A 17,124-nucleotide genomic window follows, 5' to 3' on the forward strand; every position below is an offset into this window, starting at 1 on the left:
TGCCTTTGCAAAACTAAAACACAAAGTAGTTGAAAATGGGAGAGGCAGCTTTGAGAAAATGACTGAAAGGGGAGCCAGGAAGCCATGGTCCTTCTACACTTTTTCATTCTAGAGCTGTAGGATTGGTATTCACAGTGCTGGGCATAGTAAGCCTCAGTAAATTTATTGTATTAATTTATTTGGAAGCAACAGACCTGGATTCAAGTCCTTGCTCTGAAGCTTGCCAGCAGTGTGATCCTGAGCAAGTCACTTTATCTCCATCCTCCTCTGGAAAATGGGATGCCTGCCTCCCAGGGCTGTGATAAGGGGCCAATGGCACTGTGCTCTGTAAACTCGCCAGCACTGGGAAGCTTTAGTCACATTACTAGCATGCTGCCTGGCTCTTGGCTGGCTCTTGGTAAATATTTACTGAATTGGTTAGTGAGAGTGGGGACTGTGTTGGAACCCCAAGCTTGAGACAGATATACAGTTTGTGGGAATTTAAGAACATTTTCATTTACTCGTGGTTTTCAGTAATTTAATTCAAGGCAGTGGGTCTGGCAAACAGCAGCTAGTCTTAACAACAGAAATGGGAACTGAAACTAATCCACGATGGGGGCCGTTGCTGTTCTAGGCTGGATAAACTACCTTTTTTTTTTTTTTACAAACTTAGGAGTGCTGTGTAAACAGAACTGTTCTAAAATAATGTGCCAGGGCTAGCCCGCAGGTCCCTCTTGAGGCTGAGGCATTTTGAATCAGGGAGGGTTTAGGCGAGCACCCTAAGAATACTCTTCCTCATCCCCAGCTCCCCTCCATTTACTCAGCTCCCAATGTCGCTAACCCCCATCAGGACCATCCTAGAGGGTGGGTGTGGTGAATGCCATCAGTGGCCCACCCTTCTCCCCTGGGCATCCATTGTTCCAGAACAGAATCTTCCTAAAAGCACTGCATCTCGACCTGCGTGAGGAGCAGGCCAGTTGACCAGGAAGTCAGCACTTCCAGGAGCAGCCCTGAGCCTGCGATGAGGGAGAGGTGCAAGATAAATGCTCCTGCAGCCTTTCCCCGTGGGTGAGACACCTCCAGGCTATGCTGCACCTCCAGAGTTCCCCAGTGGGACTGAGTCCAGGTCGCCCAAACAGAAACCTGATCGTGCATGCACCTTGTACCAGCTTCCTTCCCTTCCCAGTCTGCTTCCCCAGACCCCTACCAGTGTGTCCTAGGATCCCCTCCAACTAAATTCTTACCCTTATCCGAAGCATGCACTATTCTAAGGGACCCACTATGGTGGTAGGTAAGGCAGGTATTAGCATCCTATCGGGCACACAGCTGGGGCCTAAACCCCCTTCCCCCCACCCGGTTCTGTGCCCCTCCCCCATGCCACTGCTGACTTCCCCCAAAACACGTGTAGATGAGGATGAACGCTTCAGAACTGGCTTTTTTTTTTTTTCTTTGAGAGGAAAAAAGAATACGTGTTAATCCATGCTGAAGTCTAAACATGGATTTGCAGCAGGGAGGAAGTGAGCGAAGCATGATTAGAGCCTTGTTTGTGCTGTTCTAAGAGAAAACTCAGCGTCTGCTGCTCTGCCTCACTGTCCCTGCCTTCATTAGGCCTATTTGTAAGAATCCCGGGGAACGATAATGCGCTTGCATTTCACGCTGCTTCTGTGCAACATAAAGGACTCAGACTTTGAAGTTTCATATTTCGGCACCTGATCCGGAGGAATGGGGTCTTCATCGCTCTAACGACATAATTGTCATTCAGAACGTACCTAGTGAAATGGAGGCTTGTCCTTCCCATTTTCAGACATTAATTACCGTTTGGTCTTCAGGGTAACAGATATGGTTCTATTCAGTGTGCATTTCCTGAGCATCTGCCAGGCGCTTTACCAAGTCCTCTGAGGGAAGCCAAGTGAATAAGATACAGTCCCTGCCCCCCAGGGGCCTCATAATCTCTCTGGCCGAATGCCAGTGCCTATAAAAGCAGGAAGATAACTTCTCAGAACCTACTAGAAAACTTTCAGAGCTAGTTTGACCCTAGTTTGAGGCTTGTGAGGCTGACTTTTAATATCCTTTTCCTCTGTCAAGGCACAAAGTATACCAAGCCCTCTCCCCCCAGGGTTCTGATATAATGGGTTCATGTTGGGACCCAGGCATCTGTATTTTCTAAAAGCCCCCCTGATGACTCTAATGCCCGGCCAGGGCTGAGAACCATTGGAACCCTGCAGTGCAATTTGCAGATGGAGAGACTGAGGCCCAGACTGAGGTCACACAGCAAGCCAGTGGCCATCTATGTGCGCAGGGCCTATGGGGGCAGGGAGGCCAGCCAGAGGCCGACCCAACACGGCAGCCCCCTCCCTCCACTCAGAATCCTCCTGGGGATCTTCTTTCCAGTTTGTCCACAAATCCCCTGGTCCACAGCCCCTGGTCTGCAAGGCCTGGTCTGCATCCAAATCAGTAGTTGACATCGTTTGTACAGTGGAGTTGAGGAACCCAAGAGTTAAAAGCTGACAGTGCTGAGTGCCTATCACGGTCATCACCCGGCTGGGCCTTGCGTGAGTGGAGGAACACAGGGGGAATGGTCCTTCCATCTGCAAACCTGAGAGGGGCCCTGGGTACAGTGAGAGGGACGAGACCCTATACTGCCCAGGACAACAGAAGCAAGGCCTTAGGTTCCACTCAGGAACCAACCAATCAGCAGGAATCAGGCCTGGTGTAGCTCCAACACAAGGAGCTGTCATTCAGTGCCCTAAGCTCCAGCAACTGGGACACTCGGAGGGGAGGAACAGTACTCCGGGAAGTCTTGCTGCAAGAGAAGGGTAAAGTGCGGGGTTATTAATTGTGTAGAGGGAGGAGAAAGCCACCTTCCAAGAGGAGGGACCATTGTAGGCAACAGATGGCAGTAAGAAAAGATAGTGTTTGGGGACCTAGCAAATAGCTCACAGTTACTTTTATCATGAATAAAATAACTACAATTTGTTGAACACTTACTGTGGGTTAGGCTCAGGCTAGGAACTTCACATGTATTCTCCTCTTAACCCCACAGCAACGCTGAAAGTTCCCAGTTTACAGTCATAGTCACACAAGGCCAGAGAGTATGAGTTTTTAAAAAATGTTTGTATCTCCAGCCCCCAGCACAGAGCCTGGCACATAATAGGTTCCCAGTGACATTTGTTGGGAGAATGAATGATGTGGTTAAACTCGGGCATTTGGTGTAAACATCTCTTCAGCATCCATAGTGTCCAAGTCTACCTTGGTCAAGGATGTGAGAATAATTTTAAACTTCCACCACCTAAAGTGCTACTACTGAGGGATTCATTATCATGAAATTTCTTAGGCTGGGCCTGGCATGCAGTAGGCACTCAATAAATGGGGGTTGAATGACCACAGCCCTGCTCAGTACGGGTGGTAAAATACTCTGAATTCAGAGCTAGGGGACCCGAGTTCAGGTGCCCACTCTCTCTGTCTAGGACATGGCTCTGAGCTGTCACTTAACCTATGCAAGGCTCTTCTTTCCTCTATAGTCTGGGGTGAATTATGCCCAATTCATGGTTTTCCATGAGCATTAATGCAGGAACTTGTGAAGCACCCGTGAGCCTCCAAGGACCACCCCCAGGGAGAGATTGTGGTGATTACAGTCATGCTGGGAAGCTGACTGTTATTTTGGTGCCATGGGATGGTACACACAGCGGGGTGTGTGGGTCAGAGAGGCGGACTGTGTGGCTGGGGGCACAGACGGGTGCCAGCCCTGCCACTTTTCGGCTGCTGATGGTTTATTCCAGTCATCCTGCATATTTCATGTGCTACCTCCCTATACCAGATAAATAAATCAGGGCCTCCTCCTCCACGTGGTGGGAGATGACTGGGACATCTGCAGGGTGAGGACTTCAAAAGGCCAGAGCGCGGATGCTGGAGCCCTAGCAGAGTCTGCTAATATGACAGTTAGGAACTGGGTGACCCAGGCAAGCGACAGCTGCCTGCGCAGTGTGGCGCCCCCAAATGGTGGGGACCCTTGTGGAGAGAAGGAAGTGACTTTCACAGCCCCTGTTTTCACCCCCATGGTCAAAGGAACGCAGGCAGAAGAATGGCTTGGGGGGGGTTCCTGTCCCATTTCCTGAATGTTTACAAGGGACCAGCAGCGCACCTGCATTTCTGCAGAAAAATTCACTTAGAGTCAGAACCCCAGGAGGCAGGTCCTCTGGGTGCACACTTGGAATTCCTTTATAACCTCGGGGCATTTTGCTGGCTGGGGTGGGTCTGCGACCCTGGGGACCTTCCTGCACCTCTTGGGGGGCCTTCATCTGGGAGCAGTGGGCCCTCCTCTCTGTGGCTACTACATTGAGGAGGCACGGGTGGCTTGGCACAGCACTGTCACCTCTCAGCAATCCCATCGAGGCAGCCCCGTGTCAGGGAGAGCATGGGCTGTGGGAAGAGTCCAGGGTTTGAATCTGGGTGGGCTCTGCTCTTAGTATCAGTGGGGCCCTTGGCAAAACCACAACCAGCCTGAGTCTTGGTTTCCTCATCTGTAAAGTGGCATGGAGACCACCGACTGCACATACTGTTAGAGCTAAACAAGAAAATGTGCATAAAATGGCACAGACCCAGGCCCACTATAGGGGCTCAGTAAATACCCTCGGCCCTCCCTGCCTGATCCCTAACCTTGTCAAAGCCTGCTCTACCCTGGGGACCCCACTCTCTGTTCCCTCGTTCCTAACCCCTTGTTCCCTCCCACTTACCCCATTTCCCTGAATCTCCTTCATCTATGGTCACCAGTGCCCCACCATATGCCAAATCCACTGGCCCCTGCTCAGGGGCTTGCTGTCCCTGTCTCTCGGTGGTATGTGGTATTGCTGGCCAGCTCCATTGTCAAACTGTCCCCTTCCTTGACTTCCAAGGTGCCTGCTCTCCCGGCACTCTGCTGCTGGCATCCCAGCCACTCCTACCCAGTCTCCTTTGAGAGTGTCTCTGCTCTGCCCACCCCCAGAGGTCGGCACTCTCCCAGATAATGTGCTCAGCCCCTTCCTCTTCTCATTGGGTTCACTTTCCCTGGGGCTCTCATCCCTGCCCCCTGCCCCGACTCCCAACTTCCATGCCAGTGGCCCCAACTCTCCCCTAGCTGGAGCCTCTCCCCCGGGCTCCAGACTCAAGGTCACCTCCACCTTGATGATCCACAGGCACCTCAAACTCAGCACATCCAAAACAGAGTTTGTCATCTGCCCCTCCATATTTGACCTTATCCTGGGTTTCCTGCCCAGGGAATGACCCCTGAGTCCCTGAGTCACCCCCACCACAATCTTGGATGACTTGCTTGGCCCCCCTGTTCCTCATCTCCCATTTGATCACCAAGTTGTCCTGATGGTACCTGGAAAAAAGAAACCTTTACCAGATCTGACCTCCCCCTCCATTCCTCCTGCCACCGCTCTGGGCCAGCCCTCACCTTTATCCCTGATGATGACCAAAACAATGAACTGAACCCACCAACACAATAGTAAGGAAGATGAAAGTAAATTCAAATGCACGACTTGGGTTTGAAAACACATTGAACAGGTGCATATAACGGAAAAGGGCAGTGGGAGACTCTGCTCCGTGTGACACAGCTGAGAAATGTGGCTTTTGAAAGAGCTAATTCCATCTCAGGATGCATTAATAGGAATATGATGTCCAGAATGCAGGAAGGGATCATTCCTCTCCATGCTGCTGACCTTTTCCCTCTCCCTCCAACTCCGCTTTGCAGCCCTAGAAATGTTCCCTCCCTCTGTAAGACCACTGCACCACTGCGGTCTTTCTTTCCTTCCTTCCTTTCTCTCTTAGCTCCCACATATGAGTGAGCACATGTGATATTTACCCCTCGGTGTTTTGCTTATTTCACTCAACATAAGTTTCTCAAGGTTCATCCATGTTGTTGAAAATGGGAGTATTTCATTCTTTTTTATGGCAGAGTAGTATTCCATGGTGTATATATACCACAGTGTCCTTATCCAATCATCCATTGATGGACATTTAGGTTGGTTCCATGTCTTGGCTATTGTAAACAGAGCTGCAATGAACATGAGAGTGCAGGTATCCCTTCAACATGATGATTTCCATTCCTCTGGGTATATACCCTAAAGAGGGATTGCTGGATCATATGGAAGATCTATCTGTAGTTGTTTGAGAAACCTCCATACTGTTTTCCATAGTGGATGTACTAATTTACAGTCCCACCAACAGTGTAGGAGTGTTCCCTTCTCTCCACACCCTCACCAGCATTTGTTATTCACTGTCTTTTTGATTATAGCCAGTCTAACTGGGGTGAGGTGGTATCTCAGTGTAGCTTTCATTTGCATTTCCCTGATGACTAGTGATGTTGAGCATTTTTTCATGTATCTGTTGGCCATTTGTATAACTCCTGACCAAATGTTACTACCTAACCAAATGCTATCATTCCTCTACATGCTACTACCTAAAGTACATTGTTCAGTTGTTGGTCTACACTCCATCAGAAAGACAGTGACACTGTGGGGTGTAGACCAAGGAGGGACCTGGGTGGGTTGGGAAGTAGAAATGACACTCTGTAAGGAGGGGCTGAGAGCTGGTGCCAGGGGGGTGATCTATCTCTGTCTTCCAGTCCTTAGTGTTGTACTGGGGCAGAGGACACAGAAACAGTCTGTGTGGTCCTAGAGGGCAGAGCCAAATGGGCAGGGGAGAGGTATAGGGAGATAGTTCAGCTTGATGGCCAGGAAGAACTTGGTAACAGGCAGAGTCCAGTTATGGGGGAGTAGGCTCCCCATTGTTGAGGTGTGCAGGAAAGGATAGACAACCAGAGATGGTGAGATGGTGTGAGAGGGTGTTCCAGCCCAGAGCAGGTTGGAGGTTTTGTGATTCTAACTGGAAGGGGCATTAGAGGAAGGAAAGCCTACAGGAATACAGCCAGGGCCTGTGTGGGGAGCAAGAGGCTAGGATAGGAGCACCCAGACACGACCCAGGAGCCCAGTCTAATTGGCCACTGCCTCTTGCACCCCACAGACAGCAGGGAGGTGAAGGTGGGAGAGTACAATGCTGTGGCCGACACGCTGGAGATCATCAATGACACCATCAGATTCCAAGGTAAGGCAGCTGCTCAGTTGCTCTCAAGCCTGGACATTGTCTGAGGCTTGGGAACAAGCTCAGAGTCCTTGGCTTCTTGGGGTTGAGGGGACATTTTCAACACATACATGAACTGAGTGCAGGGTCCCACTCACTCAGCTCCTGGGATGGATCACTGGAATTTGCATGGAGTGTTCACTGAGATGTTTAAACCATTGGATGGCCAGAAGTAATTCTTTTAAAATGTGGCCCAGCTAATTTAGCTCTGTTTCCTCCTCTGGAAAAGGGTTTGTTTGGATTAGCAGTAAGGCCTCTCCACCTGCTGCTCTTCCTGGAGGATCATTTCCTCTCTTCTGCTGGAGAACTCCTCCTCGGGTTCTAGAACCAGGTCAAATGACACCTCCTCTGTGCCTTCCTTGATTTCCTCCCAACTGAGCCATAGGCTGCCTTCTCTCTGCTTCCATGGTCTTTTGTCTCTGCCTTTCCTATGGCTACTGTTACTTTGCATTAAAATTACTGGAAGATTGCACAACGAGCACTTGACTGGATCCTATTTGACTTTAAATTTTTGGCACCAGCCAGGGTCTGACACATGTTCAAGGCTCAGTGATATTTGATGAAAAAATAAATACATAATTGATTGAGTGGATGGATGGATGGATGGATGGATGGTTGGATGGATGAGTGGGTGAATGGATGACTGGATGGACAGATAGATGGATGGAGAATAGGTATATGGATGGATGGATGGAAGGATGGATAGATGGATATGTGTGTGTGCAAATGGGTAGATGGGTGGATGGATGGATGGATGAGTGAGTGATGGATGGATGAGTGAGTGGGTGGATGGGTGGATTGATGGATGGGTGAGTGAGTGAGTGGGTGGATGGATGAGTGAGTGATGGATGGATGAGTGAGTGGGTGGATGGGTGGATTGATGGATGGGTGAGTGAGTGAGTGGGTGGATGGATGGGTGAGTGGGTAAGGATGGATGGATGGGTGGATGGATGGATAGATGGATGGATGTATGAATGGGTGGATGGGTGGATGGATGGATAGATGGATGGATGGGTGTATGAATGGGTGGATGGGTGGATGGATGAATGGGTGAGTGAGTGGTTGGATGGGTGGATGGATGGATGGGTGAGTGAGTGGGTGGATGGGTGGATGGATGGATGGATGGGTGGGTGAGTGGGTGGATGGGTGGATGGATGGATGGGTGAGTGAGTGGGTGGATGGGTGGATGGATGGATGGGTGAGTGAGTGGGTGGATGGGTGGATGGATGGATGGGTCAGTGAGTGGATAGATGGGTGGATGGATGGATAGATGGATGGGTGGATGGGTGGATGGATATACACCCTAACCACTGGATGGCAATGAAAGATGCTGCTACATCTGTGGCGCTCAGATACTGTCACTTTGATTCCACTGGGTCAGCAGAAAATAGGACAGCTCTTTATTTGTGCCACTGTAGAAGGCTCTCCCGTGGACCCCTTGGTTAGACTTTGTCATGTCTCTACATATGCACTGGATCTATGGGATTTGGCTTTGAGAACCTCACAAAGCAAAGCTCCAGTTGGCCTCCAAGAGAGTAGTGGTCTCCACACTCACGTGTGAAGAGGGAGCTGTCACCGAGCACGTAGTCACATATTACCTCATGGAGCCACAGAAAAACTCTGAAAGGTGTGTGAGTGAGTCCTGCTATCCCTGTTGTACAGATGAGAAAATGGCTCAGAAAGGGCAACACCCCAAATTCACATGGCCTATGAGAGGCATGACCTGTTCTAACCCCCAGACAGCAGCAGGCCTGTCTGCTCCCAGACTCAGGAGATCAGGGTTTACTGAACAAGGATTCTGGTTTACAAGTTGAAGGGAAGATTTAAACACAAAATAAAGACACAAAACAAAACTAAGAGGAAAAACACACATTTGGGGGTGGAGGGTACCAACAGCCAGTACAGTGGCTAGATACTAGTCAGGGGGCACTAGCTCTTCATTGATTATGCTGAGAGACCCTGCTGTTCAGGACCCAGGCTCTGTCTCCAGGCTGAGATAAACTGAGGAAGGAGTGTTCTAGGCCTACCTCCTGCTTCTCAGACCTTCCCCACCACCCAGAGGGCGGATAACCAGTTTCTGACCCAGAGCTGAGTCAGGGCACCTTGGAGTCTAGGCAGAGCCTACCTCTCCTGCCCACACCTCTGCCTGGGTTCAGCTCTCAGCCTCTCTCACCCAGACCCCTGCACCATCCCCAAAGGGTCTTCTCACTACTAGTCTTACCTGCCTCCAGTCCATTCTGTCCTCAGCAGCCAAAGTGCCCTTGCCATCATGCCAGGCTGAAGATGCCCCACCTCTGCTCAGAGACCTGCATGCCCCCCTATGCTCAGAGTAAGGTGGTCTCGCTGTGGCCCCAAGGCCTCCATGAAGGGACCCCTGCCCACTTCTCTGCCTCCTCTCTCAAATCTCCCCAACCAAACTGCTCACATTTCCTCAAATGGGCCAAGATGGCCTCATGCCTTTGCCTATGCTGTGCCCTCTGCTCAGAATGCCCATTCCTCCTAGTCTTCCTAGTCAACAGCCAGCTCTTCTCCTCACCTTCCAAGGCTCAGCTCCACATGGTCTCCTTCTGTAGCCTCTCCTGACTCCATCAGGCAGAACTGCACTCTGCTCCCCACTTCATGCTCAGGACTTCCTGTGCCTGGTGCCACCACACCACCTGGACCCCACCATCCCTGGAGGCACTTTGTGTAGTAGAGAGAGCACAAGCGTCAGTGTTAGGCAGATCTGGGTTCAAATCCTGCCAGCTTCACCACTTACAGCTGTAAAAGCCACTTAACACCTAGAAAACTGTTGGGCCCCTCTGTAAATTGGGAATAATCTTAACTACTTGTGAGGCTGTTGGGTGGATCAAGTGAGATAATCTCTATACGGTGTTTAGCCTGTGGTAAGCAGTCCATAAACGTAATTGCTTATTATTGCTTGTTTCTTTTTCTATGACTAGTGTGTACGTTCCTTGAGGGCAGGGATGTGTCTTCTTCATCTTTGTGCCATTGGTGCCCAGCATCAGGCCTGACAGGTGGAAGGTGATGAGTACTGGTGATTAGTCATATTAATGATGATCAGTGAATGAATGAATGGTGATGAATGGATGAATAATAACAAACTGACTGGATGAAAAGCAAGAAAGAAAACTCGGGACTGCTGCTGTTACTAACACTTCTGATAAACCGTCACCATTTGACTTCTGCTACGTCTTAGTTAAGATGCACCTGGTAGAGGCGCCATTTTGATGGGAGGAAAGGTGGATAATGAGGGGAGGACAAGGTCAATTTTTTTGAGGTTGTTTCTCCACAGTGGGCCCCAAACTCACTAGGGGGTATATCACCTTTGATCCAAACCTCAGCTGCCTTTCTCAGTGCCCAGGAGGGACTTGTTTCTAGCCAAGAACTCATGGGTGCCCCCAGGACTGCTCTTGCATTTGGGAGCCAGAAGTCACCTGAGCCAGCCTCATGCAGTCCAAGTGTGTGGGTGGATGGGCGGGTAGGAAGGATGTGGAGTGGGAGAAGAAGTTTCCAGATGTTGAGCTTCCACTTCTGGAAGCAAGAAATGATGTTACCTCTATCTGGTGTCTGCTTTAGCCCTGACTTTCAGCCCCTAAAGCCACTCTTCTTATAAATGTTACCTTACATGGAATTGCTTAAGGCTTTAAATTAACCATGTCAGCAGGTTCCTAGCTGTTTCCAAACCTGACAACTTCCCTAGTTTTCTTAGATGGCTCAAATTCTTTTTATCCACTGAATGTTTCTAAACATATTTGAACTTGCTCACAGAGTCTCTTAAATACAGATTTTCAGCGGAGTCCTCAATCCCCACCGCCACACCTGCCATCCCCTGCTTGTCTCCTGGGAATGGAGATGTAACTGAAGCTGGCACCTGGGGCACAGCCCTGGGGTGATCCTGACCCCTGCTGGGGCTTTGAAAGCTCCCAAGCTTGGCCACTCCCAGACATCTGGATGATTCCACATATCCCCACTGGAGAAAAAAGCCCTAAAGTTTCACAGTTCCACAGCAGAAACCTGACCTGAAATAGCAGCTAACAAAGACGGAGTTTGCAGGAAGCTGGAGAAGTCCCTGCATTTCTCATGCCAAACCAGCCTGTACCTGGTACAACTAAAACAGGACAGTTTTGCCACCGGGCAGAAAGATGCATTTGCTCTGAGAACCTTAGGGCTCCCCCAGGGTCCTGGCACCCTTGAAGAATGAGCAGGGCACCTCTGCAGTCATGTAGAGAAAGAGTCCCACAGTTTCAGTCCAGTCCTGGCACAGCAGGAAGGGGATGTAGCTTCTGCCTCCCACGGTTAGCAAGTTGTATGGAAATGGAAAGCCAGATAGAGCTTTTATAACACAATGACCTCGAGGCAGAAACTCCACAGCCACAGCACATATGTGTCACATGGAATTGACAGGCAAGATGTCTGCCCTATTGAGGGATGATTTTTTATCATGTATGTGTAGAAGAGTCCTTGAGGCCAGAGTTCCTCACCCCCAGTGGCACCCAATGAATGGTACCTACTCACATCACCCAGCCCCGTGACTTCCAAAGCATTGTTACCTTTGGGGATAAATGGTGATGGTTTTTCAACAATGTAATTAGACCAAATCAAAGTCTAGTCTTCTAATGGCTATTAAATGCATCACAAATCCCCTATTGATTCTATTTAGAGAGAGAAATAAGTCTCTGCTCAGGCTCCCTGCTGGGCAGACTAGCCAACTGCTGGATCCGGCTCACCCAGTTCATAGACGTGCCTTGCATAGAGTGTGACATCGGCAGGGGCCTGCCTGGCCAATGTCAGGGACACTAAGGCACAGATGTTCTTGGGGAATGACTGTGACCTGGGCTCCACTGATATCTTCTCCCTGGCCTTCTAGGATCCGAACCACCAAAAGACAAGACCATCATCCTGGAGCAGCTACGCAAGATCTCCCTACCTCTCTACAGCATCCTCTCTGCCCTTACCATCCTTGGAATGATCATGGCCAGCGCTTTCCTCTTCTTCAACATCAAGAATCGGAATCAGAAGTAAGCCGCTCATGCCCTCTTCGGGGATAATGCTTTGTGGATTGATGAGCCTCATGGACAAAGTGTAGGAGCATCCCATGACAGATTCTCCAGGGACACAGAAGCTTTCAGGGAAGTTTCCTAAAGTGTGTTACTCAATCACTAGGATGCTTTAGGTGTTGCACACATACACACACACACACATGCACGCACACACACAGAGGCAGGGTTACTGGTTGCACAGGAGTCTGTGGTCAAGTAAGTGGGAAAGGCTGGGTTAAATAAAATCGAAGGGTCCAAGTCCACAGGCCTTCTCAGAGCTTTGGATACTGTACTGGATTGAATTATGTCCCCCCAAAACTCCCTGAAGCTTGAATTGTTCTCCCTGTTGTGTTAAGAATATGTTTCTATTTAGAAAATTGGTACCGGAGAAGTGGGGTGTTGCTTATAACAGATACTTGGAAATGTGGAAGCAGCTTTGGAACTGGGTGTTGAGGAGAGGCTGGAGGAATTTGGAGGAACAGGCCAGAAAAAGCCTAGATGTTGGTGAAAGTGCAGAAGACAAGAAAACCAGCGAAGATTTGAAACTTTTTAGAGACTGGTTAAATGGTGGTGAGCAGAATGCTGATAGAAATATGAACCTTAAAAATCATTCTAAGGAGGTCTCAGATAGAAATAAGAAGGAGTTTATTGGAAACCAGGGCACAGATCACCCTTGCTGGCAAGGAATTTGGCTGCATTCTGTCCATGCCCTAGGACTTTGTGGAAGTTGGGATTTAGGAGTTGTGAACCAGAGTACTTGGCCAAAAAATTTCTAAGCAGCAAAGCATTAAGGAAGCTGCTTGGCTTCTTGCAACAGCCTACTCTGAGTTACGGCAGCAAAGGCATGACATAAAGCCAGAATTTAAAAGGGAAGCAGAGCATCAAGATTTGGAAAATTTGGAGCTTGGCCATGAGGTAGAGAAGCAGAGAGCATTTTCTGAAGAAAAATCCAATGGTGTTAAGAAGATTAGTGCAAAAGAAAGGGATTATCAAGAGAAAGGGGGAAAAGGCCCTGAAGGCATTGCAGAAGCCTCTGGGGCCCACTCTTCCTCTGTCTTTTGTTCTCTCTGGACCCCCAGGATGGATGGTTCCCACCCACACTGAGGGTAGGTCTTTCCCACCCAGGCCACTCAGACTCTCATACTAATCTCTGCTGGAAACACCCTCACGGACACACCTAAAAAGATAGCTTACCAGGTTTCTCAGCATTCCTTCATCTAACCAAACTGACACCTAGAAATAACCTTCACAGATACACACGTGCACTTTGTGGTTGTTCAGGAGGAGAGAGATAGAAGACAGAATTCCCCCAAACTTCTTTGCCTCCCTCCCCCAGCATCTTTGGGAATCACTACTGGAGGAGTCACTAAGTCCAGCGACAGGGACTCCCGTTGCTACAGCCCATTACAGTCCAGGAAGCCCCTCCTTTACATCAGCTCCTTTGACCCTCCAGATAACTCCTTGTGTTCCAGACACAAAGCTTGCTGACGGAGAACTGCTGTCCATGTGTGGCAGATCCTGTCCCCTTGGTTTCTTGTCTTGATTTCTCTTCTCCACCACATGCCTTTAACTTTCCTGAGGAGAGAGGCCCACTCTCAGTTATTCTGGTCAGTCGTGGGTAGAACAGGCCACCACTCCAGGCGGTGGCGTTGACCAAGCACAGCTAGTTTCTCTGGTTTCCATAGCAAACCCTGAGCCCAGCTCCCTGCCTTGTTGTGGGAGAGGCTGAGCGGGGGCCCAGAGATGGGTGTCGTGAGGACAGCCTCAGAGGCCTCCCACATGGCACTGTGGCTCTGCTGTCATGCCCAGAAACCATGTCACCTGACCTCTCAGGCTGCCAGAAACAAGCCCAGTTCTGAGGGAAACAGTTTTTTGGTTTTTTTCACTCCCTGTTTGTAAAGGAAGAACTTGGAGGCTCTAGGCTTCTGTGGGGTTTTTGTTTCTGCAGCAATTGCTTAGGTCAAACCTACTTCCCGAAGAAAAAGAAGAGTTTTATTCACCTGTTGTTTTATTTTATCACAAATAACACATATACTGCCACAAAAAAATTGAAGCAACTTTTGTCTGCTCCATGCAAACCTTAAATGATGACTACACCTATTAGCATTTGGCACAGGCCTGGGCACACAGGTCTCAGCTAGTCTTAGATTGCCTTCCTACACATCTCAGGAATTCCCATCATAACAGCAGAGTGCCCCTATCGTAAGACTAAACCTAAACTCTTAATTCCTTAACTATCCCCTCTTTGCCTCCTGGGGGTTATTACCATGACTCTTTCCAAGAGGTCGGCATCCAGGTGAAACATTTGACTGGCTTGGCTATTGAAAAATCAGCAAGAGATAGGAAAGAAATGTCACTGTGGTTCCAAATTCTCCTCCCTTCTGTCTACCTAAATGCTACCCATCCTTTAAGGCCCACCTCCTCTAGGAAGCATGCCCCAGCTCCTGGCCTCTCCTTTCCCCAGTCTGCTACAGGAACAAAATGAGTGTGCCTTAGCAGCTCATGGTTTAGGAAAGGACCTCCAGGGACCCAGTGTCATCTCAGCTTCATGTGTGCCCTAGACCACTTGCCAAGGGCACACCTGCCTGGGTTGGCAGGGGCTAAGCTCTGGACCCAGTGCTCCCAGCTCCAAAGCCTGTGTGTGGTCCACCAAAGAAAAAGCAGCAGCCTTTTTATTTCTGTATCACTCTGACACATTATATGTTTTAAAATGTGAAGGATTAATAGGACTGCAGAATGCAAAGGAAAGTGTTCAAGAAACAATTGACCATAATTACAATCTGCAAAAGAGCTCCTAGACCATTAGGCACCTGAAAACTTAAGATGTTCTAAGCTGATAGTGCTGGGGGAGCCAGGAATGCCTGAGCCTGTTGATGGTTTAACCCAGTCCTGGCTTGCTGGGCAGCTGGGACCCACAGCAGGATTCTCAGAGAAAATGAGAGAGAAGCGTGTAGAGTTTGGGGGTACAAAGAATGCTCCTATCAATAGCCTAGTGAAGAAGGGGTAGGGGTTGGGGAGGGGGTACTCACTTGTCTACCTCTGTCATCTAGTGACTGTGACAATGTTCCTACCCATGTATGTGGCCCTCTTTGTGCACAGGATAGTGTGACTTTCTGAATGCTCAGAAGCAGCCAGAGTGGATGTCCACTCACCTGGTGACCACAATTCCTGAGCAACCCTGAATACTTGCCTGTAGACCTTGACATGGTCCACTCAAGGCAGGTGAATGTGGTGCGGGAATCTCCCTCCTCACTGTGGAAAGTTGTTCAACTTAAATGTAGAATTCTCTAGATCTGGTATGTGCTCCCAGCCCCAGCCAAAAAAACCTGTCAACTTTAGCTCTTTTATGTAAACAGAAGATTAATGGATAAAGAAGCTGATGCAACAGGGTGTCCCTAGAGAAGCAATAGATGAACTTGACAAAGGAGGCAGGAAAATCAACAATTAGAAATATATAGTTGTCCGGGGTCCCTTAGTGAAGGGGCAAACAGCCCTTGGTAGGTGGCAGAGGGGAACAGAGGAAACCAGGGCTTCCATTTTTTCCACCCCCGCTAGCCTGGGCAACAATCTATACGTAGTATGAATTCGGAAAGTATATGTTGAAGGAATAACTAAATTAATAGTTCTGTAAATATATTATCTCTTTCTCTTCGTCAGGCTGATAAAGATGTCGAGTCCATATATGAACAACCTTATCATTCTTGGAGGAATGCTCTCCTACGCATCTATATTTCTCTTCGGCCTTGATGGATCCTTTGTCTCTGAGAAGACCTTTGAAACACTTTGCACTGTAAGTCATTCTGCGTATGCCAAAGGCATATAAGTTTTCTTGGTGATCTCATTCATCAAAAATACACATACGAACCCAGAAATACATGATAGGCAGGAAACAACCCATTCAGCTGTTCTGCAACTCGACAGGAAAGAATGGTGCTACTTTCAGACCAGAATGGGCATAAGTATGGCCTGTAAAATTAAGGGAATGGGTTTAACTGGCCACTGCTGGAAGATAGCCCACTGAGGAACGACTGGGCAGCACAGAAAAGGGAGGGAGAAGAATCAGCCCCCAGAAAAGCATCAGCACCCAGGGTTAGGGTCTGGGTCATTTAAGAAGGAACGAATCCTCCCCTCTACTTCAAAAGCCATCACAGAACGTACTGGGAGATGTCTGTAGGCTGACCCGGAGTCATACAGAAAAAGTAGTAATTGTTGTTTTCTATTTAAGTGGTGGTTCTTAAACATTTTTTCCTTATTGCTCCCCTAAGAACATATTTTAGATAGTTTTTCCTCATCATCCCCCTATGAAATTTTAATGCGAAAAATATGCCATATATCTGTTTATCTACTTTATGTGTATCTATGATTAATACATAAAAAGAGTAATGTTGATTCACATTCAAGAACCAATGTTTGCCCCCATGGAAGATGTATCATCCCCATTGAGAATACGTGTATTTAAGGAAGCCTAAAACAGTGTAATTTATTTACTATATTTTAGAAAGATTATTTTGAAAATTAATTAACATTTAAAATTTTTTGATGCCCAAAGAAATGCCTTTTAGCTTTTTAGTTTTTTTTTTTTTTTTTTTTTGAAGGAGGTTGTGCCTTAGCAATTAGCAATTGTGTGGAACTAACTCTCACTTGAAAGTATCCTTGGCTTTTTTTTTAAGAAAAAGGTAGACAGTTGGGATTTATTTCTGGACTTGGACTACTATGATCCCTCAAAACTGGGTTAACCATTGGATCTCCTTATTGCCAAATGCAATAATTCATCCAGTTCTCTACCTAGGGGATCAGAGCTAGAGAGGGTGGTCAAAGGATTAGTGTTGACCGGATTAATCCGGAAGCAACTCCTTTGTCATTGCTGTTTTCTTTTAAGGTGTTGAGAGCAACGTGGGTGCTCTTTTATAAAGCGGCCTCTTTTAGACTGCTGGGTAATGATGGACTGAAAGTTGACAGCAGGGGTCACACAATGATGGACCCC

At 48.4% G+C, this 17,124-nt stretch overlaps 1 protein-coding gene across 1 annotated transcript in view; it reads left to right on the forward strand.

The window, feature by feature from the left end:
- Nucleotides 1–17,124, forward strand: part of GABBR2 (gamma-aminobutyric acid type B receptor subunit 2) — a 378,270-nt gene that overhangs the window by 282,156 nt on the left and 78,990 nt on the right. Inside the window, exons 9-11 of the mRNA XM_063082450.1 lie at nt 6,982–7,062; nt 11,969–12,119; nt 15,798–15,930. Of these exons, the coding sequence (XP_062938520.1) occupies nt 6,982–7,062; nt 11,969–12,119; nt 15,798–15,930 (365 nt within the window). The remainder of the gene's footprint in view (nt 1–6,981; nt 7,063–11,968; nt 12,120–15,797; nt 15,931–17,124) is intronic.

The sequence above is a fragment of the Cynocephalus volans genome, chromosome 17, assembly GCF_027409185.1.
Source record: "Cynocephalus volans isolate mCynVol1 chromosome 17, mCynVol1.pri, whole genome shotgun sequence".
In the NCBI taxonomy this organism is placed as follows: Eukaryota; Metazoa; Chordata; class Mammalia; order Dermoptera; family Cynocephalidae; genus Cynocephalus; species Cynocephalus volans.